The sequence below is a fragment of the Lacerta agilis genome, chromosome 7 (assembly GCF_009819535.1).
Source record: "Lacerta agilis isolate rLacAgi1 chromosome 7, rLacAgi1.pri, whole genome shotgun sequence".
Lineage (NCBI taxonomy): Eukaryota > Metazoa > Chordata > Lepidosauria > Squamata > Lacertidae > Lacerta > Lacerta agilis.
Window position 1 is genome coordinate 35,448,575 of NC_046318.1, and position 27,154 is coordinate 35,475,728.

Here is a 27,154-nt window from a genome sequence, read left to right on the forward strand (position 1 = left end):
TCATAATCTGCATCTTAGGTTTGTACGTATGGGAGAGCAAGACAACAAAAGAGAAGCACTTTCATTTATTTTTCAGTTACCTATGCTAACTGCCTTTTGCAACATACCTGCTTTAGACTCTGCTGTTTGGACTTTCTTAGCTCCTCATATTTCCATTTCCATAGGATTTTTTCTGACTTCAGCTTCTCTATCTCTTTCTCCAGAGACAAGCGGATTCTGCAGGGTTACAAGAATGATAACAGACAATACTTAAAAATATTGCATGGGTTCCAGGACTATCTTCTTCAAAATGCGGAAGGGTTTTTTTGCAGTTCTTGTGTAAGGGGCAATGGCATTTTCAAAAGCAGCCTAATCCTGCATCCAGGTGAGCTAAAGCATGTGCAGTTTTAATCCTAGTGGCTGTTGCTAGACTAAATCAGTTGTTGAAACACACTGGAAGAAGACAAAGGGCTTCTTCACACTTCCACTTGTCCCAGGTTAGCCATCTTGGGCCACAGGTTATGGATGCACAGTGCACTGATATCATGACGTCACATGTGATGAACGTGACTTCTGGTGGCACTGGAGGTTGGGTTCTGAGGTCTTGCAAGGCCTCAGAAATGCTTTCCAAGGTCTTGCAAGACCTCAGAAGTTGCATGGGGGCCCTGCAGTGTGGGTGCACCCACAACAAAAAAGTTGTGGGTGCTCAGGCACCCAGAGCCCCTATAGTTGGCGTCCTTATGCCTTCCGAACAGTTTCCCACTTGTCCCACGCCTTCTGGACTTGGGTCCAAGTGGTTTTGCCTCTGCCATGCCACTTTCCCCTGGAATACCTGCCCTTTTGCGATAGAGATCAGAACAAATGACAATCCATGGAAAACCCGATTGCCATTTGTTCTGATGTAATGCTAAAGATCAGATTTCCCCGTGGGAAACTGAACACAGTTGTACCTTGGTTTTCAAACAGCTTAGTTCTCGAACGCTTTGGCTCCCAAACACCGCAAACCCGGAAGTGACTGTTCCAGTTTGCGAACTATTTTTAGAAGTCAAACGTCTGATGGGGCATCCTATTGGCTGCAGGAGCTTCCTGCAGCCAATCAGAAGCCGCACTTTGGTTTCCAAATGTTTTGTAAGTCGAACAGACTTCCGGAACGGATTCCATTCGACTTCCAAGGTATGACTGTACTTATTTACACATTACTCATGTGAAGGGGCAACATGGATACAAAGGAACTGCAGGGTTGCACAGTTCCTTGTAGCCTCTTTAGTGTTGAGAGATAACTTCTGAAGTGGGAAGCCATTTTTATCCATACAGGCTCCCTGCATGTTTCAGATTTCAGGAGGAAGGATGCTTTAAAAACTTGTATCCGTGTCAGGGAGCTGGATGAGATGACCATCAAGGTCCCCTCCAATGCTGTCATTCTATCTGAATGGTATCGGCTGCCAGTTGGATGTTTTTAATGTAGAATGATAGCTTTACTTCCATGATAGTTTAAGTTACATAGATTCCATAGGTGTATTTCAGTGAACAGACAAATCTGAGACTCGGGTTCATCGCTCTGCCACTGTCAGCCCTCCAGTAACTAGCAAGATAGAGAGGGGTGAAGCTGGAAATAATAACAGGCCAGGATATCATGCCATATGGCTAATTTAATTTCATATGGTTGTGTGCAGGACCAAGCTGGTGAACAACTGTGTGCAGGGGCACTGTTGCTGCACTCTTGAACTGGTTCTTAATATGATATTCTCTCTGGGTAAGAATGTCCTCTTGTTTATGTCTCTCATCCTTGCACACTTTTGGTACTGAATACTGAATAAATATTTGCCATCATTAGCAACAGCTGCCAACAATACATACCAGCATAAATCACACTCAACACCACTGCTCTGTCAATAGTAAGTTCTTAAAATGCTGCACAGTGGAGCAGACAGTAGGATTTGTAAGAACATTTCATAAAGGCATGTTTCTCTTTTTCCAGGTTGTTGACAGGCACCATCTCGCAAAGTTAATAAGAAAGATAAATGGGGAAAATAAGAACTAGTCCCCAATGAATTTGGCATTGGAACTAGACTTTTCACTACCTGCAACATACATTGTAATTCTATTCCAAAATGGGCCCGTTAAAAGTTTTTCTTGGAGAAAAATGTGGGGATTTTTTTAAACAAAAGGAAATATGTTATTAACTTACTTTTGCTCCTTCTGCAAGATTTTCCTTGATTCATGAAGATGCAAATGCAACACAGAAATATGTACTACTTCATCTTCCTGAGATCTGGTTTCATACTCTTTGCTTGTGTCAGGATTTTCCAGAAAAACTGGTGTGTGTTTGCCTCTGGAATCAAGAATCTCCAAATTGATTATTTTACCTTGGTGGTCTCCTAAAGGGTTTTCAGTCGCATAAACCTCCTGAAATGAAAAAGTGGGTAAAGGATTGCAGCCTCAGAATGTTTAGAACTGTTGTGGGAATTGGTTCATTTTTGTGATTTAAAAAAGACCTGTATCTATTTACCTGACAGAGACTTTCTACCTCAAAAATCTTATTGTTCTGGACATGTTTAACAGGCTCTTTCTCCAGAGCTGCTGAATGGCCCTCTGTCATCAAGCACATTTCAGAAAAAGCAAAGCCCTTTTTCCTCACATTCCTAGCTTCCACACCTTCATTTTCTGTGAGTAAACATTGGTTAATTTTTTTCAGGGCACTCAGCTCTTTCATTGAGGCTTCCAACTTAAGCTTCAGTTGCCTCCCTTCTTCACGGGCTTTATTTCTTTCAGCTCTGACTTTGCTCCATTTCTCACGCCAGTTGGCCGTGCAGTCTGACCACCAACGCATGGTCTTCTCCATTTGGGCTGCCCTAGCCTTGGCTTCTTCAAGCTCCCGAAGCCGTAACTCCTCACAAATTTCCCAGTCGCTGCTGTTATAAATATACACAGAGGGACGGTAGGATTGGGGTGGAAGTATTCTTGGCGATACGACACTGGAGTTGCAGGTGCTACACGCTTTTGCACAGTTCTGTGCTTCAACATCGTGGGGCTCCTTTAGTTGGTTTCTAAGGAGCTGCTTGTTGCAGACAGCGTCAAAATCCATGTCTCAAGGTGATTCACTTGTTTCCACACCTGAAGCAGAAAAGGAAGGCCAAATTTATAAACACATTAACAAAACAAGCCCCAGTAAAAGAGGCAAAGCAAGCCCCAGATCAACAGGACCATTAATAACGCATTCTTCTAATTCAGTGCAAATACTTCACTGCATCTAACATGACAGTCATCACTGACTTAACTTGCAAACAGTACCGGATTAACGTATAAGCTAAACAAGCTATAGCTTAGGGACCCACTCTCTTGGACACCCCCCCCCAAAAAAAAATGTAAAGGGAAAAAAAAACACTGGAGGTACATTTCCAAAATATAAGATAAAAAACAAATAAAATAAAACCTACATACAACAACAGTGTTTTTCAGTGTATTTCAGTTCAACAATTACTTTGATAAAATACAAATTTTGTTGTGTGCAAATGGCTTTAGATACCTATTAGGTCTATAAATTACCATACAACATATATTCAACACAAAAAACAGCGACAATTTGTTGTTGACAAAGGACAGCTGGACATATAAAGGGCCCCAATTACCTTCAGTAGCTTAGGGCCTCATCAAACCTAAATCTGGCCCTGCTTACAAAGACTCTTGCGGCACCTTAAAGGCTAGCAATAGCTTTCTGTTCTTCTGCAGGTATTAATTTACTGCCCCTAAATCCATGCTCAAGATTCAGGGAACCCCTATAACAACATAAAGGGGGAGAAGGGGGGTCATTCTGTCTGGCAAGCAGAAATGTTTGTGCTCAGAAAACACTAAATTACTCCCTAATAATAATAATAATAATAATAATAATAATAATAATAATAATAATTCAGAATGAATGTACTTAATGAATGCACTTAAGTTAGCCATGCCTATTCACTTCAACAGGTCTACTCTGAGAAGGGCTAGTCTGTCAATTCAGGTGCATAATAAGCACAGTGACCCGTCACACCATCAGGAATTGGTGATAACGCAATTGGTGATATCATATGAATGCTTAGTAAATTCATGCCTGCAGAAGAGCAAAAAGCCATTGCCCCTATCCAGAGCTGAAAAGAATAGGACTGAACTGCTTGATAAGTGGTAATTCAGCTATGTCATGCTAGAGTGTTCCTTTAAAGTTCCTTTGTTAATTTATATAGCCAAAGTTAATTTACTTTTTGTCTAAACAAAGCTAATTTTATGAGACAATCTATTATGTGGAATCAGACTTGTAACTGCCCTTCTCTTCTCATCACCCAATAGAATGTGATTTGTCCTCCTGAGTCAAATTTCAAATACAATCAGATTTTTTAAAAGTGTCCATTGTTACTTTTTTTTGCCAAGCATGAAGAACCTTACTGATCATTGCATAGCATGTTCTGTGTGGCAGCTGTAAGGTCAAACAACTATTTGGACTATTTCTTAGAACCATGTCATTGCAGAATGAATGGAGAGGGGAGAAATAGCCATTTTAAGAGGAATGCATCCCTATGTATCTAGTATTACACACCATATACCTACAGGCCATCAGAATATTTCATGTCTATAGTTTCTCTCCACTCTCAGCTTATAAATTACTGAGACAACATGGTAGCCTACCTAAAGATATTTATGTTTCCACTTAAAGTGTCCGTGTTATACTTTATAGCCTAAAAATGTTTCCAAGTGTATAAGATCAGACCAAAAGCCAAAGAAAAGAAAGTATGTACAATTCCTTATCCTGAACATAGATAAAACTCATCCAACACTGCTTGGTTCTCCCACTGAGTTTGATAGATTCTGCAGCTGAGTTCAGCTGACAGCATTCACAGTCTGAAGACCACCCAGATGACTTAAGAAAGCATTGAGTTTGTCAGTCCCGTTTCCTGGAAATGTTGCCCTTGAGATTGGGAGACTAAAACCCTCCAAAGTCTCAAGAACATAAATGTATTATATTAAAGTACACAAAATATAAAGGATACACAATTTTGAACAAGGATGAGGTTGCAAATTACATCTGCCCACCACCAAACAAAAAGACAGTTGTGAATGTCAAATGCCACAAAATTTAAACTGCCCTTTATCAGCAGAAGGAAAAACTGCACACCACTATTATTATTATTATTTAATTCATACACTCCTTATATGGCCAAAGGGTTTCTAGGCAGGTAACAACTGAAAATCAATTATAAAATAATCACACAATTGTTGTTGTTGTTCAGTCGTTCAGTCGTGTCCGACTCTTCGTGACCCCATGGACCAGAGCACGCCAGGCACGCCTATCCTTCACTGCCTCTCGCAGTTTGGCCAAACTCATGTTAGTAGCTTCAAGAACACTGTCCAACCATCTCATCCTCTGTCGTCCCCTTCTCCTTGTGCCCTCCATCTTTCCCAACATCAGGGTCTTTTCTAGGGAGTCTTCTTTTCTCATGAGGTGGCCAAAGTACTGGAGCCTCAACTTCAGGATCTGTCCTTCTAGTGAGCACTCAGGGCTGATTTCTTTGAGAATGGATAGGTTTGATCTTCTTGCAGTCCATGGGACTCTCAGGAGTCTCCTCCAGCACCATAATTCAAAAGCATCAATTCTTCGGTGATCAGCCTTCTTTATGGTCCAGCTCTCACACAATACACAATGACAATTCCATCAGACCATCATAACAACCTTCCTTAAAATCCAAAATAAAACAAGTGAGTTAAAAACAATTAGAACACTTTAAAAACAGCAAAAACAATGAGATCAGAAGTTCAAATTCAGGAGCATGTTTACCTAAATAAATGTGTCCTCAGGAGGCAGAGGAATGGCAGTACTGATTGGTGCCTCTCGTATTTCAGCAGGGAGGGCATTCCACAACACTGGTACCACAAGTGAATAATCCTGCCACCGTGTTACCACAAGCTAGTAATAATCAGGCTGCAGGCAAACTAACTGGGTGCCACTGATTAGCTGATTGCAATGTCCTTACTGGGCAGTGCAGAGGAATATTTCCCCCCAGGTAACCTGGTCCAGATTTATTTAGAGCTCTGCATGTACATATGCAATGTGTACACTGCGTGAACACCAACTTGGTGACTAACAGGCAGTCAGTGCAGATCCCTCAGCACTGGCATGATAGGAACATGAGAAGGAACACCACTCATCACTTGGGCTGCGGCATCGCAAAGATCGATCTGAAGCTTCCCATTATACATTTCTCACTTGCTCTCTTCCATTTACTCTTAAAAGAGCTTGAGAGCGGTTTGAAGTTTTTCTAGAAGGAAAAAAGAGGAGATGAAACCCCAAATAGCGTTGCAATATATCACAAACTTTGAGAGGTAGAGAATGCCCAACGGGTTTCTGTTTTCACCTGCTTTGTTGGCAAAGGGCTATAAATTGCTGGATTTTCATTGACTTAATGAATACATTTCTACTCGATCTTTCTGCCATCATAGAACACAAATAATCCAGACATTGCTGAGCTTTAGCAAGATGGTTGCAAAACGTGCCTTCACATCATGCCCTTACCCCAGTGGTACATTCAGAAGAACATGCCTGAGATGCTAGTTAAAGGAATAATAATAATAATAATAATAATAATAATAATAATAATAATAATATAGAAAGGAAGAATTCCCTGGAGGCCAAGTTCCAGGTTTGGGGCAAGTACCCTTTGGTGATAGATATTCAAAGTCACAAAATATGCAGCAAAGTGTAGAAATACGCCCTTGTGAGTTCCAAAACCCCTCTCTTCCCCTAGCATAGAAAAAGAACACACACTTGGTAAGTTAAAAATGATTTACTTACAAATTTTCCAAAGGTTGGATTCATGGGTTTCCCATACAGCATTCAGAAAAAGTTGCACAGCCAGCAAAACTTGGCTTAGTTACAGTGGTGGAAGTTCCTGCATTATTGGTGTAAGAACTCAAGAGTGACTTGTAAGAGTTGTGGTCTGAGCTTCTCAGGTAGACTGAAGGCTTGATTACCTAGTCCCCCCCCCCCACCCAAGGTGAGCTAAGCCTGGCAGAACAGCTTACTCTGTGGTCTTAACCCCATCATGCATTAATTAGACTTCAGCATGTTGGTTATATTAGGCTGGCTATCCCACAGGAGACAGGTTCAGTTTTTTATATCTCTGATAAATACGTCGTATATATCACAGCACCATTTCTGGGCTTTGTGTGTGATAAACGGGGGTGGGGGGAGGCACATATGGAAAAACCATAATTATGATCAGATGACTTTTCAGGGAGGGATTATGGTTTAGAAGGGAGGGATTATGATTTAGAAAATGAACCCACCAGGTGAAAAATGCAATTCTCTGTGCAAAGATTTGGTAGGAAAACCAAGCCATATGGATGAACTGTATTAAATGTTTTGCATTAGGAATTGTTTTTAATAACATACAGCGGATGAGATATTGCTTTCCACTGGTTCAGTTCTACATAGCTGGAAACATTTCCCTCCTGGCATTGTGCACTGCTATGATGCTTCTTGCCATGCCTCTTACCCTACATGGGCACATGAGATAATTAAGAGAATGCACTGAAGAAAATGCGTCATGCACTGTAGCTTGGAAGGGCTGCTGACACAGCCCATTGGTGATACTAGATATTTGGTTAGCCTGGGGCTATAGACCAATTACAAGCAGATGGGTCTATACTCTAGGGATTGTCTGCAGACAGCAAAACTTCCCTAAGCACATTCTGCAGATGAAATTCTGAAGCAGAGAACTTGCATGTGCAAAAATTCAGTTGATTGGCATGGAGTGACTCCATGACAGCCTGTTTATCACGGAGATCACATTATTGGCAAAACACCTAAAAAAGAAGACTTGTCTAGTACCAAGGAAAGGCAAATCTGGAGACAATTTACTTAAAATAAATTACAATTGACTTCAGAAGCAATTAGTTACATTCCTGAATCTCCTCAGATGTTAAGCCAATAAATCCCATCCACCAAAAACGTGATTTCATTCATTTCTCTCTCTCTCTCTCTGCTAAATCAGTAACCAAGGATAAAAGTTGAATGTACATGGGTCTTTGATTGAAAGTGGCTTTGACACATCCTGTGACAAAAGACTGCCTGCAAATCATGCATTGGTGGTGCTATTACTGGACTGTATTTAGCTAATTTCTACTCTGAGTAAGCCCATTGAAATGAAAAGACCTAAATTAGCCATAGCCCATTAATTTCTATAGGGCTACTTGGAGTATGACCAATGTTGGATACAACCCACCTCCTTTGATCTGCCTTATTTTGAGAGCAGGATATAGGCAAATTGGCCAGATGAGATATTATTCCTACACTGCATGGGGCAAGATTACATTTCAGTGAAGAGCAATGAATGGAAGTCTATCAGCATACAATCAGTTTTTAAAAAAAGAAAAAAGAAAAATACACAGAGACAATGGGGCAATTTCTCAGTGCTTTTAGAATCTAATATTTTAAAGATGATTAACACTGTTTCAAACTATGAAGGGGTGATGTATTTTTATTACTACTATTGGTATAGCATGTGTAGGTTGCCACTCTTGCCTCAAAGTAGCTTACAGTTAATAAAATCCAAAAACTACCGGTATATATATTATACACCTCTCTCTCTCAGTATACTGTATATCAATCAGTTTATTGGACCAGCCAAAGGCCTTGACAATTTCATTACCTACCTACCTACTTTTATTTTTCATTTATTCTGACTTCCTCTTGCAGCACAAGATAAATAGAGGAGATTGTGTGATACCACCTCTTACCTTCTCTTTGTGATAAAGACAAAAGATAAAGACAAAAGGCACAGGTTTTATACATGAAATTAATGTCTACTCAGGCCTCCCCAGTATGAGCCATTTTGGGAATAGTTTTCAAACCATTCATTCCAGTTTGAATTGCACATGGTGAATTGTGTTCATGAAATAATTTGCCACGTGCCCAGACAACCGGAAAACCTGTTACCAACTTGTGATACTTTTAGCATCACACTTGCATCTGGGCACATGAAAACATACAAGAGGGAGCTCAATGTTAGGTACAAACTGGAATGTACATTTGTTACCCAGCACTAAATTACTGCATCCATTTGCTGAAAAATTCTAGATCACCATACCCATTAAAACCGTGTTCAGTGAATGGAATATAATTATAAAGCTCTAGCCTGTCAGCCTCTAGACCTGACGTCAACTGCTAGACTTGACCAACTGAACTTAATTCTAGAATTGCATCTAAGAAAATTATTCCCAGCTGTGTGATTAATGGCGTTTCAAGAAGTGAAGGAACCAATATTCATTTGTTCCAATTTATCAACCATCTGTGGCTTTTGAGGCACACAGTGTGTTTGCCTGGCTGCTCCTTTTACTACTTCTAACTAGCTCTCCTTGTTAATTGGGATGTTATGAAGAGGCATCAGATACATGCATGGCCCCCATTAAGAACAGAATGGCTAGAATCAGATTTATTATCAAGCAAAAGGTGTATGGAGTGGGTGCATAACACTGTGGGCTCAAGATGTTCATAGGTATAGCTACAGCTTATGGGGCAATGGGTAGGCCACCACCAACCGAGATGTCCTGCAGTTTTTCCTTAGTAAGATTTACATAAATTAAAAATGCATTGTATGATGCTACTGCTTTCAGAATTTTCTGCTTCATTGGGTTCCATTTGTGGGAAGTGAGAAAATGCTGTGCATGATGTTGTCATAACACATTTTAATTAAATGGCACTGGAGATACGAGGGAGGAAATGCGGTGGTGGCCATACATTCTCTTTAACATGTGATCTTCCCATATCAAGTTCTTTCTGGCCATCCTTTTCCCATTGGACTATTAGTTTGATCTTATGCTTATATTTTTTGCAAGTTGAAATAATAATAATAATAATAATAATAATAATAATAATAATAATAATTCCAGTAGCACCTTATAGACCAACTAAATTTGTTCTGGTATAAGCTTTCGTGTGCATGCACACTTCTTCAGATTTTTTGCAAGGTTTGTCCTAGCTTTTCAAGTGATGCAGACCCAAAGGGGGCCCATGCCTCATGCTCAAAGACAGGAAGGGTCCTTGGACCCAAGGAATATACAACAGTGGGAGAAGACTGATGCAGTGTTGCATTCACATGTCCTGCTTGTGGGCATTTCAGAGATAGCTGGTTGCTCACTATTATGGCTTTTGGGATCAATTCTGCCCCACTGGAATGACTAGGGGGAAATATGCATATAAGGTGCTAGGGGTCAAATTGCCCCTACAAAATGTTGTTTAAATATCTTTCTGCTGTGCCTATTCTGTCCATTTTGTGTGAGAAAGTCATGTATTAGGTATATAAAAAATTACTAGGGGTACACATTGTCGACAAGGTTTGGTTCCAGCCCCAACCCGGTCATCAGGAAATCTCAATTCAGTAGGGGCTGAAGGTGGGGCACAGGAAGAGAAAGAAGTCTCTGCACTAATGGGACAACTTCATTGGATACAATCCTAGGTGTATTACTATTGAGCAGGGTCATCCGCCTGCCCCCAAAATGGTCTTTGTGTCCGCCATGCTTCCAGAAAGCTAGATCAGTAGTTCTTAAACCATAGCGTAGTGGGTAACAGTTAAACAGTGTTGAAGTTGTTTACCTGGACAGCACTGGTGTGGCCATGAGGCCAGGGCCATGCAGCTTTCTAAGGTTGCCTCCCCCCACATTATCTTCAAAACTATTGTACGGACTACAGCTATTCTAGAGTATTTTTGGCAGTCTATGACATTTTCTTGCCTTAAAGCCATCACACAGGTAGATGTTTGAAAAATTCAAAATTGAAATTCAACTTCTACATTTTGATGTGATGCGATATATATAGATAGATGAGCAACTGTATAGGCATGAATGGAAGCGAACAGAACACTAGAGTGATTAATATATTACTTGGAGTAATTCTGCTCAGTATAATGTTCTAGTGGTGGTTTTAGGTTTTATTGTATATTATGTTTATGGGATGAAGGGCGGTTCAGAAATGAAACTAATAAGCAAACAAACAAATAAATAAAATAAGAGGTTTCTTTGACATTTTAACTGCAGCCACATGTATAGTTGGATAGCCAACTGCTTTTTAATTTACAGTCCTACTGATATGAGATGGAATGTTAAAGAAATCTTTGACCCTTTTACCTTTCCCCTCTGTCCTCCCAGCAATCTTGCTATGGGCACAGTGACCATGTGAAAATACAGCACAGATCACTTGTGGTCTCTCTACCACTGGCTAAAATCACAGAGCTAGCTTTCTTGCAAGTTGTCCAACAGCCACATACTCCATTCCATGTTGGGCCACTGCTTCCAAACTGATTCCTGTCAAGCACCATTCCCCAAATGAACAATGGTGTGAATAATCCAGGGTGTATTGTTCTCTCACATTCTGTATAACAAAATAACAGAACTGCCAGCATGTTTGGAAACTATGAAAATAATATTATATTAGCATTCTTTCAGCAGAACCAGATGGACTACAGAATGCCTTCTGCAAAAAGGAAAGAGATTTTCATTATTCAGGTTTCCTCAGTCATGAACTACTTATTGAAGGCTGTTGTCTATCCATATTTCTTCTCAAACCAGGCATAAAATTGTAATTATTTCCAGAAGACTTGGAAGCTGTAATAGAGAAGACTTCTGAGATTTAATACATTCAATATATAAAGACACTTTCCATATTTATATTGTAATTACTTGCAAATAAGAGACTTAAATAAATTAGGTACTAGTCAAAATATTCCTAATTGTTTCATAATTTAACCATCAAATGCATTTCCTGTTATGATACGATTGTAAGTAGTTTAAAATGTCTAGTTTATTATCATGCAAATATGACTATATTTACTTGTATATCTATTTCCATTAAATTCATATCTTTCCTTCATTTATGTCAGCAATGACAACTTTGATGAAGGACTAAAGAGAAGGGATGCGGGAAGAAACCCCTTCTTGCTGTTGTTCCCATAATATAAGTAAAGGGAAGGTAAAAAGTACTGGGAGGAAGAAACCCAGTCAATTCTCCTGTTTGGAGAGTTGTCTCCCTTCCCATTTAACTTAATAACACATGTTTAGATAGGCATGCCATGTAATCAGGGTGTGTGTGTTGTAAAACAGAGTATCATAGCACAATAAAATCTAATTTATTCTAAAAACAAAAGACTGTTTTTAATCAGATTTACAGTGCAATCTTTTCTCAGAAAGGGAAGTCCCATTTTGAACAATGAGGATTAATCCCTCGTAAATGGGTTTGGGATCAAACCCTTATCTGTGCTAAATAAATCATCAAGCTTGGCGATACTTTACAAAGTATTAAAGGAAAGGCCCCTGACCTGAGTAGCTTAGAAAATAACATTTAATGCAGGGAAGGAAAAGATGCAGACAGACGTAGACTGACAAAAGAACAAGTGTTTATCACATTTACATGAACATAGGCTTTATTATGGCTCAGCAGAAGTAGGGAAACTCAGGCCTGGGGGCCAAAAGTAGCCCTCCAGACCATTGTATCTGGCCCTCAGGACTCTCACTGGACCATGTGACCTCCTTAGGCCACACCCCCTATCCGCAATTCCCCCATTACCAGCCCTGTTCTGCTATCACAAGTGTTTTTGCTTGGCTGGAATGTGTCCTTGAACTGTGATTGTACCTCTTGCTTTCCTCAATGGAGAAATATGTGTCTGTAGTTGGAGGAACCTCTGACTTATACACGGCTGGAATATGGCTGGCTGTACCAATGCCACACCTACTGATCCATCTACTTTTGCCCCTTGCCCAGCCCACTGCTAGCATATGACCTCCCAGAGAGTTCCATGAGAGAGAGAAAGCGGCCCAAAGTTCTCATGCTGAAGCTGGTCTCACCATTTCAGATGCTTCAATGAAAGACCACCTGGGAGTCACCTGTAAGCCACTTTGAAGGAAGTATAATAGAGAAATGTTGTGCATGCTTGGATTGTTCATGGTTGTTTTCTTCATGTACTGCTGCAATATGTGTAAAAAGCTAAGCAGGCCTTTGCACATAAAAAATCCCATTGCTTGACATTCCCAATTCAGAATTTTTAATGAAACGATAGGCCATTTATTCCATTGTCTTGCCTGTAAAAAATTGCTAAAGTTCACTCTCAAAAGGAAACATTTGCATGACAGAATCCTTCTGAAAACAGGTAGTGTCCAGAAATTTTCTGAAATATGAATGCAACAGTGTCTATATCTGAATGTATTATGCACAAGCTGCTTTCGAAAGAAGCCACTTGGGGGGTTGGCTGTCACCCATAGTTTGTTTAATTTTTTTTTTTTAGGGCAAGAAAGTAAAGGAAGAAAATATTTTTTTTCAGGGGGAGGTGACTATAAGTGAATTAGAGAGAATATACAGCTGGCAGGAGGTAAATGGCTCGTGTTCATCCAGCAACTTGTTATTGAATTAAACTAATTCTGATATTATCTGAAAATGGAAACCTGTAAGCATTAAAAGGAACATCTGGTAAGCCACTAGGACTTGAAAATTCTCAATCTATTACAAATCTAATATAGAATCAATCTGCATATCATTAGGTTTGTGAAATGAGGCCCCAAGCTAGATATCACTTGCCTAGAGTTATTCCCTCTCTACCTGGGACAACATTTTGTATGCAAAGAAACTAAGGTTTAATACAGAACAGACTCATTGGAATTAATTAACCTAAAGGTATCCATTTCAATGGGTTTACTCAGAGAAAAACTAAGCTAACTAACTCTTCAAGCTTCACTTTCTATCCAACCCAAGTTCTAAGCATAGAGTTATAGAAAAGATTTATTGAACTAAAACTGCAATCCTATGAATACTTTTTTAGGGATGGAGTCCACTGAATCCAATGGAAATCTCCCCAAACTATGGAACCCGATTTCACGACTTTTGGATCCTAGTCTATATTACTGGATCAAGATACCATTTTTGTTTGTTTGTTTGTTTAGCATCTCATATTCAATGCGGGGGGAAATTAGACTGAAACTCACATCTGCTTCACCCCCATTATACTTTTCTAGGTAACCCATTCCAAGCATATGTAATGATAATGCCATTTTGTTGGCACCACATAGCAAAAATACATTTTCATCACAGGCTAGCCAAGCAAAAGATTTCAGAAATAACTGTTCTCTTACATCACCGGCTGTGATTAAAGGTTAAATAAAGGTAAAGCAAGAGAAAAACCGCCCTACAAAAACCAGGCCTGTATGCTACAATCGTATAAGAGGTCAGTCCAAATCAGATATCGGAAGTAGTTGTACTGTTCCTCACACCTTCTCCAATTACGACGAACTCTTCAACAGATCAAAACCAGACTGAACTTGGACACTAACATACACCATTTTCCTCCACACGGCTTTTTTCTCTACAAAGAGGATTTTTTTTTCAACCTCCAACTCCAATATAAATGCAGTGAGTTTTCCTTACTTTCAAATACATCGTTCAACATGGTGTCAAGTCTGATTAGCAGAAGGCAGGTTGATCAACAGTAAGTAATTTGATGCGTTAAGGGAAAGTGATTCCATGAAGAAGTGACATTCTGTTAAGTAACTAGCAGGTCGAGTACTGCATTTTAAATCATATGCTCTATCCGAAAAGGGAAATGTACTGAGACATATGCTTACAGCTAGAGTGAGATGAAAAAGTCGTGGCAGTAAATCAAAAGTGCTGGGTAAAACAGATGTGTGAAACATAACTGCTTCGGCTTCATATATAAAAAGAGGAGTTATTTCATTATTTCGATATGTACACAATACAGGATAAATTTCCTTTTCACACCCTGGAAATCTGTCCTCAGCATTTTTAAAGTGCTAAACAATTTCTGTTGTTTGTGATACCAAAAGTGCAGAATATATATGCAACTGAATTTCTGAGTTACCGTTCCACCAGCCAGTTCTGATTTTCTGGTGCTTGTGTGTGTCTGCTGATATGCCTTACAACATGGGGCTGTTGAAAATGTTCCCTGCAGAGTTCTGAAGAGCTCTAGGTTTCTTTGGTTAAAGCAGGGCAACATAGATTTTTCTTTAAAAAAACAAAACAAAAATACCTCAAATGAAGCTCCTAACTCTTTTTTTATTTTAAATTTGCTTCTGTGCTTTAAGAAAATAAAAATCCAGAACTCTTGAATGCTTCACAGACAAGAAAGAACACACTTCTTGCAAAACTCAGGGAGCTGGAGAAACATCAGATAGAGGAAAACATAGACATGGAAAAGGTCAGAGAAACAAACCAAAGGAGGTCTTTGTGGGAGCCCTGATCTGACATGAGGTAGGTAGTGACATCTGGCTTCAACTCAAAAGGGGAGAGAATATCCCACCCAAATGACCCAGTTATTTGGCCCACACACTCTGATAAATGATTTGGGATCCTTACTGGAGATCATAGGCTGGAGCGCCATTTGCTGGGGCAGTTCTAGCTTAGAGTTTTCTGCATCAAGAAACATATTGGACTAAATTTCCTACCAGGCCCCCCTCCTGGTAGGGGGAAAGGTAACCAATTTAAAAGGGGGAAAATGAGCAACCAGTGAGCCAGGCAGCCTCTGTCCCAACCCATCTTCCAAGGAAAACAGCACGTTAGTGTGCCACGGTATCATCTGTAGACAAAAGAACTCTTCAGCAGTGATCTGGTATCAAGTGCCCTGAAACCTCTAGAGCAAGTTATGTCCATCATCTTATGGGGGGACCCCATATACATCCATTTCCACTACGTTGTTGTTGTTGTTGTTTTGCCCTTAATATGGTTGTACAGCACACTGTGCACACTGAATAATCAGTCAGATCCTCCTATCGAAATGGTAATTTGCTAGGAAGGCAGTGCAGCTGCGTTCCAGACCCAGCAGTGCCTTCCAATATTTGTCTTGGCATAAGCTTTGGATCTGATCTTCCCCTATAAATATTTATTTATTTCCTGCATATCAAAAAGATTTCATCATCACTTGACAACCAGCGGGGCTTTTACTGTTCTCCGAGGACATGATAATGGCATCCATTTACTAAATCTGAGAACGTGAGACATGTTCTCTACAGCTGTTCCAGAATATTGCGAAACTCCTCTTTCCTGGAAGCTTGCAAAACCTAAAAAGCAATGTAAGATCTTTGAAACTGGGCTGCTGCTCTCCCCCTGCCCTTCTCCCCAAGTGAGGGGGGTTCAGGATTTATGAGACAGGGTTATTTGAACACTGCATTTTCCCAACAAGCATGCAAATGACAAATTATCTATCAACCTAGGATTTGAGGAAAGAGTACGGCTGCCTCTGAAAATATGAAAGAACTTGCAATATGGCTCAAATGCTTTATGGATAAAATATATTGTGGGAGAGTGTCACTGAAGGAATTTCCTGGTCAGATTTTTTGCTGATGCCACCAACAGATGTATTTTCATTCAGTTCGGGGCGATAGCTCTGTTCATGTTATTGTATCAATTTAATTGTGTTGCACTGCATCAGCAGGGACATTTGAAACTTTCAGGAAACAGCCTTTGCCTCTGGCTTTGCAATTCTGCCCTGCTATATCAAGGTAAACCAAATTTCTATTATGAGGCATCAATGGTACCTTTTGCTAGTTATCATTTGCCTACTGGTGTCAACAGCTTATTCCCAAAGATCCAAAAACAAACAGCGACCCTTTCTACTCACAGTCAAGTGCGGGTGTTGTTGTTTTGTTTTGTTTGTTTGTTTTTGTTGTTGTTTTGAATTGCTGAAATCAGCCTTTTTAAAAAGGAAACAATTTAAAAAAAACACAGAGAAACAGTATGCTTATAGTAATTTTTCAAAAGACCATCAGGATTTTTAGTATTACATGCTGCACATTTTAAGCTAAAAACACCCTGCCTGTCCTAACAAAGTGCCAGAGTCTAAAGAGATCAGAATATGAGCAATACTCACTGAATATCATAAGCTATCCTAGATGCTAACACTTTTTTTCTACTTAACAGAGGGGGGGGGAAATAACTGTGTGACATATTTTGTTACATATACATTTATAGCATTCTAGGTTGCTGTTGCTTGGTTTAAAAAAAAGCATAAAACCCTGAACTTTAGAAATGAGCATAAACATTAGGTACTTAATACCTAAAACATAAAAGGGATGAAAGTTTTGCCAGGCACATTAAATAAACACTGAGAGTAAATGAGCATGCTTCAAATTTTAAACATTAAAAATAATTTAATATAATGCCATAAATAGTTGTTACCAAGAGAGCTGAAACAAATGAGAGATGAAATCTAGTTAAGTCCAGTTTAATAATACATTCAAAATCCTCTCCCTGACTTGCACCACTCTCCTATCTTCTCTTCATTTCTGTCGCAAACAACTGACAACATCAGTTTTTTAAAAAGAGATATAAAGAGACAAACACCCCTTACCCTGTGGGTTTGAGGAGCTGTTCTTGCTTCTCAGTGTTACAGACATGAGTAAACAAGAGAATTTCCTGCATCTTTTTCTCATCTGCACGGCTCTGGGGGCCGGCCAACAGGCTTATTTCCAGCATTAAAGCCACTCCACACTAAATGGAAAAGAAATTCCTATTGGCCAGGCTTTATCAAAACTAATACCACAACACATTTCTTTTAATACAATGGCATTAAGCCAATATAAAACATTTTTCTGGTTGCCCTTGTCTACCACTAAGCTTTACTAACATCTCCCTACCCTCACTTGTGCAAGCTAAGAGTAAATCCCTATCACTTTAGAGAGAATGTATCTCACAAATGGGAGGGGGGCAGTTATACACTCTCCTTTGTGTTACTTTTAATAAATTCCCACGTTTTACATATCCTCATACCGCACTCAAGGTAGATTTGCACTGTACTGTGCTTATTTGCAAACCAAAATACTAATGTATATGCACAGTCTTGCAAGTGTACACAGTAAAATGTGAAGCAGAAAACAGCATTTGTAAATATCTCAAAACACACAGTAGACATGTATGCTTGAAGCCCCTGTCATCTGCCCACTAAAAGTACACATATAACTGCTTTATTTGCAGATTTATTTGTCTCAGCAAAGGATTCCCTGTTTCTGAAGGACACACTAATATTTGAATTGCAGCTCTGGGATAGCAACTTCTACAGATTTTGCCCTTTCCCTTAGAGGTGCTACACATGTACATAAGAGCATACACATATGCACTTGTGGTGTAACTTAATCTGTAAGTTTCTCCCAAACAATTAGAGGTTCTGTAGAGGCCACATATCCTTGGAGAAGACTGACATTCTAGAGCCACTTAAATCATGATTCAAGCCCAGTATTGGTACAGAAAGTGCCTTGGTTTCCCTGTAAGATGACCTGTGTCAGGAGAACACCAGCAGAGCACGACTCTGTTGATTCTCCTTGATTTTTCAGCAGCTTTGGATAACCACAACCACAGTACATTTTGTTATATATTTTCCTTAGTATCATGTGCTGAGGGAATAAAACTTGGCACATACTTTAGGGAGATACGTGGAGAGATCTGTCCATGAGGCTGTAATTTATCTACTGTGTTAAAGAGATAAATATGTAACTGAGACGACTACATGTTTTGTATCTGCAGTAATTGACAATGGGAAAATGTTTAGGAAGAATGCTGTATGTTGCCGGGAGATTCAGAATTTTAAGTATATTTATGTTTCTATTTAATTCAGGTTTTATATAATTTTATTCAGGTTTGTGTAAATTTGATTTCTTTTAACACTAATTCAAACCCAAGGGTAAATGCAATATATCTGGAACATTCAGAATTTAAAGTTTGTTTTGTTGAACATGCTTTTATTTGGGTCTGTGTCAGCCTTATCTATGTTAACTTGTGTTACTTTCATATGGATATGTAAGTTCACTTTGTTAAGCTCTGGTTTTGTGATGGTCTGATGACTAGAGACAAATAGCGAAATCTGATTTGCTTCATGAAGTGTGGTTGTTGTTGTTGCTTTGGCATGCCTTAAGATTGGCCAGCAGGTGCCAGTTCCTGACTTATCCCTTTGTTCAGCTTGCTGAGAATCAGCACAGTATCAGCATCGCCATACATTGTCTTGAAATGCATCAATTGCACTGTTAAACTATTCCACAACCTCACTGCATATCTGCAAGTGTAAGGGAGGTACTGGATCTCTGCTTATGTCATAATGGTATTTAAAAGATCTTAACATTGAGGGAGTGATCCTGGGCTGGGGTTTAGGACTTATTTCTGACTGAGCCTGGCTGAGCTGAGTTCAGCCAGAGATCAGCTGCATCCTAAACTGCTCATTAGGTTTGAACCATTAAAAGTGGATTAAAGTGTTTCGTCACCCTAGTGCAAAAAAGAATACAAACAGTTGGAAAGTGATGGGAAAATGCATTGAAAAGTGTGGCATCAATGAATGATTAACAGGAGGATATGCAAACGCTCCACAAGCCAATCAGGATGAATGCTCATCCGCACATAGTCTAACCCAGTGTTTTTCAACCTTTTTTGGGCAAAGGCACACTTGTTTTATGAAAAAAATCACGAGGCACACCACCATTAGAAAATGTTAAAAAATTTAACTCTGTGCCTATATTGACTATATATAAAGTAATTCTCTTGAATAGGAATCAAATAAACACAATTTTTCCCACGGCACACCAGGCAACATCTCGCGGCACACTAGTGTGCCGCGGAACAGTGGTTGAAAAACACTGGTCTAACCTCTTTGCAAGCTTTGTGCAAGCCAATCAATATGAGCGCTCAATAAACAGGTGATCCGGAGGAACCCTTAATGATTTAGGTAGTCTAATCTGCTTTCAGTTGATGCTGGTTATATATATATAGTTAAGGTTGTAACTATTATTGACATTTTAATGTTGATCTGGAAATGTTGTAATGCTGTTGTTTTAGTTAATCGCTTATGTATATGTTGTTGTTAATTGTCTTGAGAAGATTTTCACTTTTAGAAGCAGCATAATAGTTAAAAGAAATACTGAGCTTGTGATTTTATGCACAATGTAAAGTATTATACTGATTTCCCCCATTACTGAGCTTGTGTTATTTTGCAAAACATAGCATAAAATTGGAGTACTAGAACAAGTTGCCTGGTTTGACGGACCTCCAGAACTCAATTAATTTAAGGGAACTGGCACCCCTATGTGGGAGCTGTTCTCTGACCAGTATTATTTTCATAACCAGATTAGGCATTTCTTTTAAGTTGTTTATAGGCATCGTGCAGAGCTGATGGCTCACACAGTGTCTCTTCTATACATGAAATCCCAGTTAGGCAAGCCTGGCACTGGTCCCACATGTTTCCTTTAGTGGACTCTCTTGGGTATTAGGTCTGGCCCTTTGTTTATTGGAAATGTAATTTTGGGGCTAGATGTACAAGGAAGTAATTGAGAAACATGAAAGCAAATGTAAAATTAAAACAGGATTACATTCTCAAACAAAATCTTGCAACAGATCATTACTCTCATATATCTTTTAACTTGCTCTCCCTCTCCAAAAATGCTGCATGTGCTCCTTAAATCATCTAACGTGAAGAGAATGGTTTTTACTTTGCTGTTTTGTACTTTGCTCCTCCCTGAAGCTGTATGAACTTAAGAAAATCACTTTATTTTAAAGAACATTCTATTTCACCATGAACTCTGGACTTTTCCAACAGTTTTGAAAAGCACAGACCTTAGATCTGTCTTGAGACACAGAGGACACGTTCAAGGCGTACACATTTTGGCTCACATAGGACAGTACCATAAAATTATGAAAACCATCCAGAGAGAAATAAATATTTGATCAAACAACATGCAAGACTTGTGTGCCAAGACCTGTGCAATACGCAAAACAAGTTTTCCATGACTGAGATTTTTACAACAAACACAAACACTTCAGACAACAAGGCAATGTGTACTTAGACTCTTTATTAAACATTTCCTGTAAAATCTCATGGAATTGAAAAGCTTTATTCTAAATTCCATAAAGACACATTTGCCAGAGAAGACAACTGGGGAATCTTTACTTTAGAAGGAATCACTCATCAACTGGCTGATTAGAATATAATGTTGATAGCTCAAACTACATGATTTGATGGATGGCTATTTCTACAGCATCAGTTGTGCTGCTCATCTCCTCACTAAAGTCAGGGTGGATTTCCTTCTGTTCTGCTACATTTCATCTCTGGCTATATGCCAGGCAGAACTTTACAGGGCAGTTCATATTAGCAGTGGGAGCATTAACAGGAAGGAGAAAAGCAAAACTCTGAGTCCCTTAACAGTAAAATCCAGCTCTAGGCAGATACAAAGGAAAAAGATGATTAATCCAAAACTTACAGAAGACAAGGAAAAAGTATTTAATTTTCCTTGGAGTATTAACCTAGGTCAAAAGTCACTTAGAACAGCAGAAGTCAGCATTTCTAAAATAGATGCAAATATGTTGCCATTTCTCATTAATATGTTTTCCCCCCTACATGTCTCATTGATAAATGTGTCAAGAATGTGTTTTTGGTACATAATGTCATTGTATAATCTCAGCCTTCCTACACTGAACACATACTCTTAAAGAAGCCCTCATTTCATTGTGTGCTGGGATTGGACACCAATCCTTTTATCCATTCTGAATTTAAGAAAAACACTTATCTCTGTAAGAAAATGTGGTAGTAGCTGATGTGGTTTCTTGGTTTCTGCCCTGAACTCCACAACTGAAACTCTTGCATGTGAGCAGGAAGAAATCTTTATTCTAGGCTAGCAATAGTTCAGGTCAGGCTTCAGGTGCAGAATGCCAAAGGCATGGCTAGACAGATCAAGAACAGCATCAAGGGTCCAAGACTGGACAAGAGCTGAAAAGATGTGTTGACAAACAGGCATGCCCCTCCTGCCAGCCTTTAAAGATGAGATGCATCTCGCTCACTCACAAGAACTTCCCTGCAAGACTGATTTGCTTGCAGGAGAAGGCTTCCCTGGGGGGCATGGGAAAGGTAGCATAACATTCGTGATGATGAGAAAGAGGTCACCCTGTGACCTTCTCCTTTGCCAGCTGCCCAGCCTTCTTTGATGCTCTCCCCTCTTGCCTCTGCTGTCAGCACCCTCCATGCCCTCCGTCTCTGACAGCTCATCTGGCAGCAACTGCTGCCCCATCTTTTAGTCATTCGGGATTTTGTGACCCAAGGCAGTAGCTGCCTTTCCCACTATGTTCAGGTGGCTCATAGCAGGGCACACAACCACATGATTTTGTAGTCCTATATCTTTTTTCTGCCCTTTTTAGCCATTTTGTGTTAAGCCACATCCCATTCTGTGACAAGCACCCACAACATTTTCTGATAATTCAAAATGAACTCACTAGCTCAAAAAATTTGATGATCCCTGCTCTAGGCCTTCCATGAAATTGTGTCAAATGTCAATTTTTAAGCCCACAGATAAATAACAAATCAAAGCACATTCATTCCAGTAGGAGAGTTAGGCATCATTTGCCACTGAAAGCAATAGGACTTAAATTCACTTAATTTTCAATCAGTTGTGCCCCGTGTATTTCAACAATGAGATCCCCCTCACCAAAAACCTTCCCCTACAGACAATAAGTTCCCAAAGGGTTTCCCATTTTCATTCCAACAACAACTCAGACATAATACTCATTTCTGGATGACTGAATCTAAGTATTGCTTTTATATTTTCGTTTCATTCATGGTGGAGAGAATAACTACAAAACTGAACCTTTTCAAAGGGCAGTCTTGCAAATCATTTTGCTTTGAGTACTAATCCCTTTACAACATAAAATTTATGGGAAACCATTTGGCTCAAAAGATTAATGTAGCTTCTAATTTTGCGTCATAGTGGCTTATTTGGTCATATTTCAGTAATTGCAATCATATGGTATCCTCCCACACTGACAAAGTTTGAAATTGGAAATATTTAATCTAAAGGAAGAAATACTGTTAAGAATCTATATGTCCACAATCAAACTATAGCCTAGGCCCACAAGCACAGATGTTTAAAGTAGGAGTCTACAGTTTTGGGCTTGTGCACTCTCCCTCCTATTCCTTCATACACATTGAAATAATCCCTGTTCAGTTTCGAATAAACCATAATTTCCATTTACATATATTTGGAATACTGTGGCTTATTTGAATTGTGGTTAGTTCAGAGAAACCAGGATGCTGAGTGGTGGTCTGAGACAAGAGTGTCACCAGGATTCTCTGGGCCCAGTACACTCTGAATGGCATAGCTGTCAACTTTCCCTTTTTTTGCGGGATATTCCCTTATTCCAGCGCTGTTTCCCATTTCAAAAAAGGGGAAGGTTGACAGCTCTGCTGAATGGGCCTCTGACCCACTCATCAAAGAGGAGACAGATTTGCATTAGATTTGCACATCCATTGTCTTTTAAACTTTGCTACTACAAGGGATGTCAAAGAAATTCAATTAGCAGATTTTCATCAGTCTACCCCATGGGTAGGCAAACTAAGGCCAGGGGGCTGGATCCGGCGTAATCGCCTTCTAAATCCAGCCCACAGGCGGTCCAGGAATCAGCGTGTTTTTAAATGAGTAGAATATGCAATTTTATTTAAAATGCATCTCTGGGTAATTTTGGGGCCTGTCTGATGTTTTTACATGAGTAGAATGTGTGCTTTTATTTAAAATGCATCTCTGGGTTATTTGTGGGGCATAGGAATTCGTTCATTTTTTCACCAAAATATAGTCCAGAAGGACCATCAGCTAGAGACAGACAGACTTTGTTGTTGTTTTGTCGTTTAGTCGTGTCCGACTCTTCATGACCCCATGGACCAGAGTACGGCAGGCACTCCTGTCTTCCACTGCCTCCCGCAGTTTGGTCAGACTCATGTTGGTAGCTTCGAGAACAGTGTCCAACCATCTCGTCCTCTGTCGTCCCCTTCTCCTTGTGCCCTCAATCTTTCCCAGCACCAGGGTCTTTCCCAGGGAGTCCTCTCTTCTCATAAGGAGGCCAAAGTATTATAGTTTCAGCTTCAGGATCTGTCCTTCCAGTGAGCACTCAGGGCTGATTTCCTTAAGAATGGATAGGTTTGATCTTCTAGTCTTTGTTCATGGAGTTTTCTTGGCAGGGATACTGGAGTGGCTTGCCAGTTCCTGGTTGTGGATCACATTTAGTCTAAACTCTCGGCTATGACCTGTCCGTCTTGGGTGGCCCTGCACGGCATAGCTCATAGCTTCTCTGAGTTATTCAAGCCCCTTCACCACGACAAGGCAGTGATCCATGAAGGAGACAGACAGACTAATTAGAAGCAAAAACAGATGAGAGTGAATTTGAGGGAGGGAAGTTGTCATTCATATCCCCCGTGCTATTTTTCTGCAAAAAGAGCTGCCGGAACTCACCAGGAACACCTCCCTTATTTTCTTAGAAGAGCAATGGTGCCCACCTGAGGCACCAAAACTGAGTTCCGGCGGGTTCTGGCCAGGGGTGTAGCAAAGGGGGCGGTCCACCCCATATTCCATAATGGAGGGGGTGATAAATTATCAAGGAACAATTACTGCTCTACTAGGGCAGTTCATTAAAAAAAAAAAAAACTTTTTTTTAAAAAAATACCTGCTCCAAAGGTCTTATCTTACTATACTAGGGATTATAAAGCTATATATAAAATTTCATGCATATCGGTTAATATCTTGACCCTCCTCCACCAAAATAGCTGTTTACTTGGCTGTTTTCCTCTCGTGAAGGCTGAAATTTCAGATCAGTGGAGCACTTACTGTTCCCAACCCTAATCCTGTGGAAAGCCATCTAATTAGACTAATTTGATTTTGAGATGTTTTCAGGAGGTAATTTAATTATTGTTTGATCTTATACCAATGTTATGTATCTGATGTTAGCCACCCTGGGCCGGACTTTGGCCGGGGAGGGCGGGATATTAATAAAAGTTTATTATTATTATTATTACTTGTTATTATTCCTTTGTAAGAAAATATGAAATAACGTAAAACCATTTTTGCGGGGGGGATCAATGGGGTGTGTGTGTGGTGACAAGAAATTTTCCGCACCAGGTACCACCTGACCTTCCTACGCTTCTGGGGGGGGGTGACAAAAAATTTACCTTGCTACCCCCCTGGTTCTGGCTAAAGAAAAGCCCTGCCCATGGGGATTCATACAACCCAGGACACAAAGAGTAAAATATCAGCAGGGTGCTAAATTATCATTCCCTGATCCCTGAGTGAAGGAAATGAGATGTAATTAAGTTTATACTGAATTTAAATTGAGATAGCAATGCTGCCATCCTAGCCACATTTAACTGGGATTAAGCCAAACTCAAAACTATACAGAAAGAGGCTTTGCACAGTCAATCTTCAGAACAAATAAAGGAAGACCACATTGCTAACCTTTGACCTCAGGTAATGTCCATATTAATCCTAGAGGGAATAATTAGTCTAGGAGGAATTAAAAATTGGAATTTGTTCACCTGATGAACTATGAAGGTCACTAAATCCAAATCCCTTTACATGAACACTTGATCATGTTCCCTAGTAAATTATAGGTCCTTAGGAGGCATTATATTTTATCTGCATGATAAAACTGAAAGAAAAGACAGGCTACAGCTGGAAATACTATTTTGCTAGGTAATTGTTATTGGTAGCTAATTTCCGCCACTGTCTTAGAGTAAAGTTGAATGTGGCACTCCTTTACTGAACTGAAATTAAAATATTTTAGCAAAAACAAACAAACAAAATAGGATCACTATTCCTTTTCCAAGGAATGTTCAGTGTGAATAGAAGAGACTGTTGTGTATTTATGATATATGGTTTATTTACACATATATACAAGCCAAACATAAAATGGGGGCGGGGCGGTTTCACCACAGCGTTAATTCACCAAAATGTCCTGCTTCTCCCATAGTCACAGCCTTGGATCCAGCCCAGATCAAGCATAAAAATGAGGATGAGGATTATAATATTTTACTTATACCCTGTGCATCCTGAACACCCTCTGTTTCTCCCAAGGCCTCCCAGCTCTCAATTGGGTTTGGAAAGTTGGCAGAGAGCCTAGCAGCTTTCTTGAAAACCCATTCAGATGAGAGGCACATGCAGCCTTGGAAGGCATATGCAGACTTCTTGCTGACCATCAGGCTGAGGAACTGAAACTGGACTATTAAGTAGTACTCTCACTGTTTTCCTTAAACAAAGAGAATGTGCAATTGCTTCCATAGCTCACAAGATTCCAACTTCAAAGCAACTGTCAGAATAGAGCAACCAGTATCTCTCAGGACTGCAGTTCAGAAAGAAAGAAAGAAAGAAAGAAAGAAAGAAAACCATGTGCCACAAGTGTTTCAAAGATGAGGATTTCACTGAAGAAAATACATGGAGACACTAAGTTATCTTGCAATGTACCATAGCGAAAATATTGACAATTCTTTTTCAACACTATGCCTCCAAAAATGATATAATTTCTCAGAGAGCAAAGTGTTTATTGCAGCAATATAGGGTCTTGAAAGCTAAAGCAACATGGCACAACAGCTGTATAGGTTGTGAAGAGATTAAACATATGTGAGACATATCTGCAGCATCCTATGTACATCCTGTCAGAGGTCAAATTTGTATTATCTTCAGTCAAAAGCTGCCAAAAATTTTTGGATGCTCATGCAATTGACAGTAGACTAAAAGTGTGATGATAGTTACTTTCTTGCAGCTGTTTTATGTTTCTATTTCTGCACTGTAGTTTTAAAAAATGCAGTACATGTGTATTTTCATTGTTTTATACATTACAGCCCATGGCCAATATGAGATCAGTTATTTGTACACACTGTCTTAAACATTTCCATGTTGGTGTAACAAATTTCAACCCACCCTTTTCATTTCCTGTTTCTATGTACTGATACTACATTAAGTACTGTAATTTAAATCAGTCATTAGCATCACTTATTAAAGTAGCCTAGGAATCAACTCATTAGACTGCAGTGATTAAGCATTTATAGAAAATGCTGAAGTAGTAATATCACCCTCCCAAAATAATACACCTGCTGTGTGATGCTATAATTAAGGTAATATTCATGAATTTTTGAGAAAGCCTCACATTGCACATTTTAAGGAAAATATGCTGGGATGATGTAATCTTTTGGAGAAGCTCTCATATTAGAAACACGCTCCACCATCTGCTCCAAAACAAGACATTTGACCTGTTGGGTATTTATAATAGATTGTTTTTTTTCTTTGTTAAGGCTTCCATAGGCTTATGGAATGCATGTAATCTTCATTGCTATTCAAATGTTGAAGATAGAAAACATAATAAACAAAATTA

At 39.5% G+C, this 27,154-nt stretch overlaps 1 protein-coding gene across 2 annotated transcripts; it reads right to left on the minus strand.

Annotated features, from left to right (window-relative positions):
* Positions 1–27,045, minus strand: CCDC102B (coiled-coil domain containing 102B). 2 transcript variants are annotated; one of them, XM_033154822.1, is made up of 5 exons: positions 26,930–27,045; positions 17,349–17,488; positions 2,489–3,093; positions 2,168–2,385; positions 1–216 (listed from the first exon to the last, which is right to left on the minus strand). In XM_033154822.1, the coding sequence occupies exons 3-5, from the start codon at positions 3,062–3,064 to the stop codon at positions 81–83; spliced, it is 930 nt and encodes a 309-aa protein (XP_033010713.1). In that variant the 5' UTR covers positions 3,065–3,093; positions 17,349–17,488; positions 26,930–27,045; the 3' UTR covers positions 1–80. The 2 variants fall into 2 exon arrangements, with proteins under 2 accessions (XP_033010713.1, XP_033010714.1); XM_033154823.1 differs by lacking the exons at positions 17,349–17,488; positions 26,930–27,045 and adding an exon at positions 17,177–17,341.
* Between the last annotated feature and the right edge of the window lie 109 nt (positions 27,046–27,154).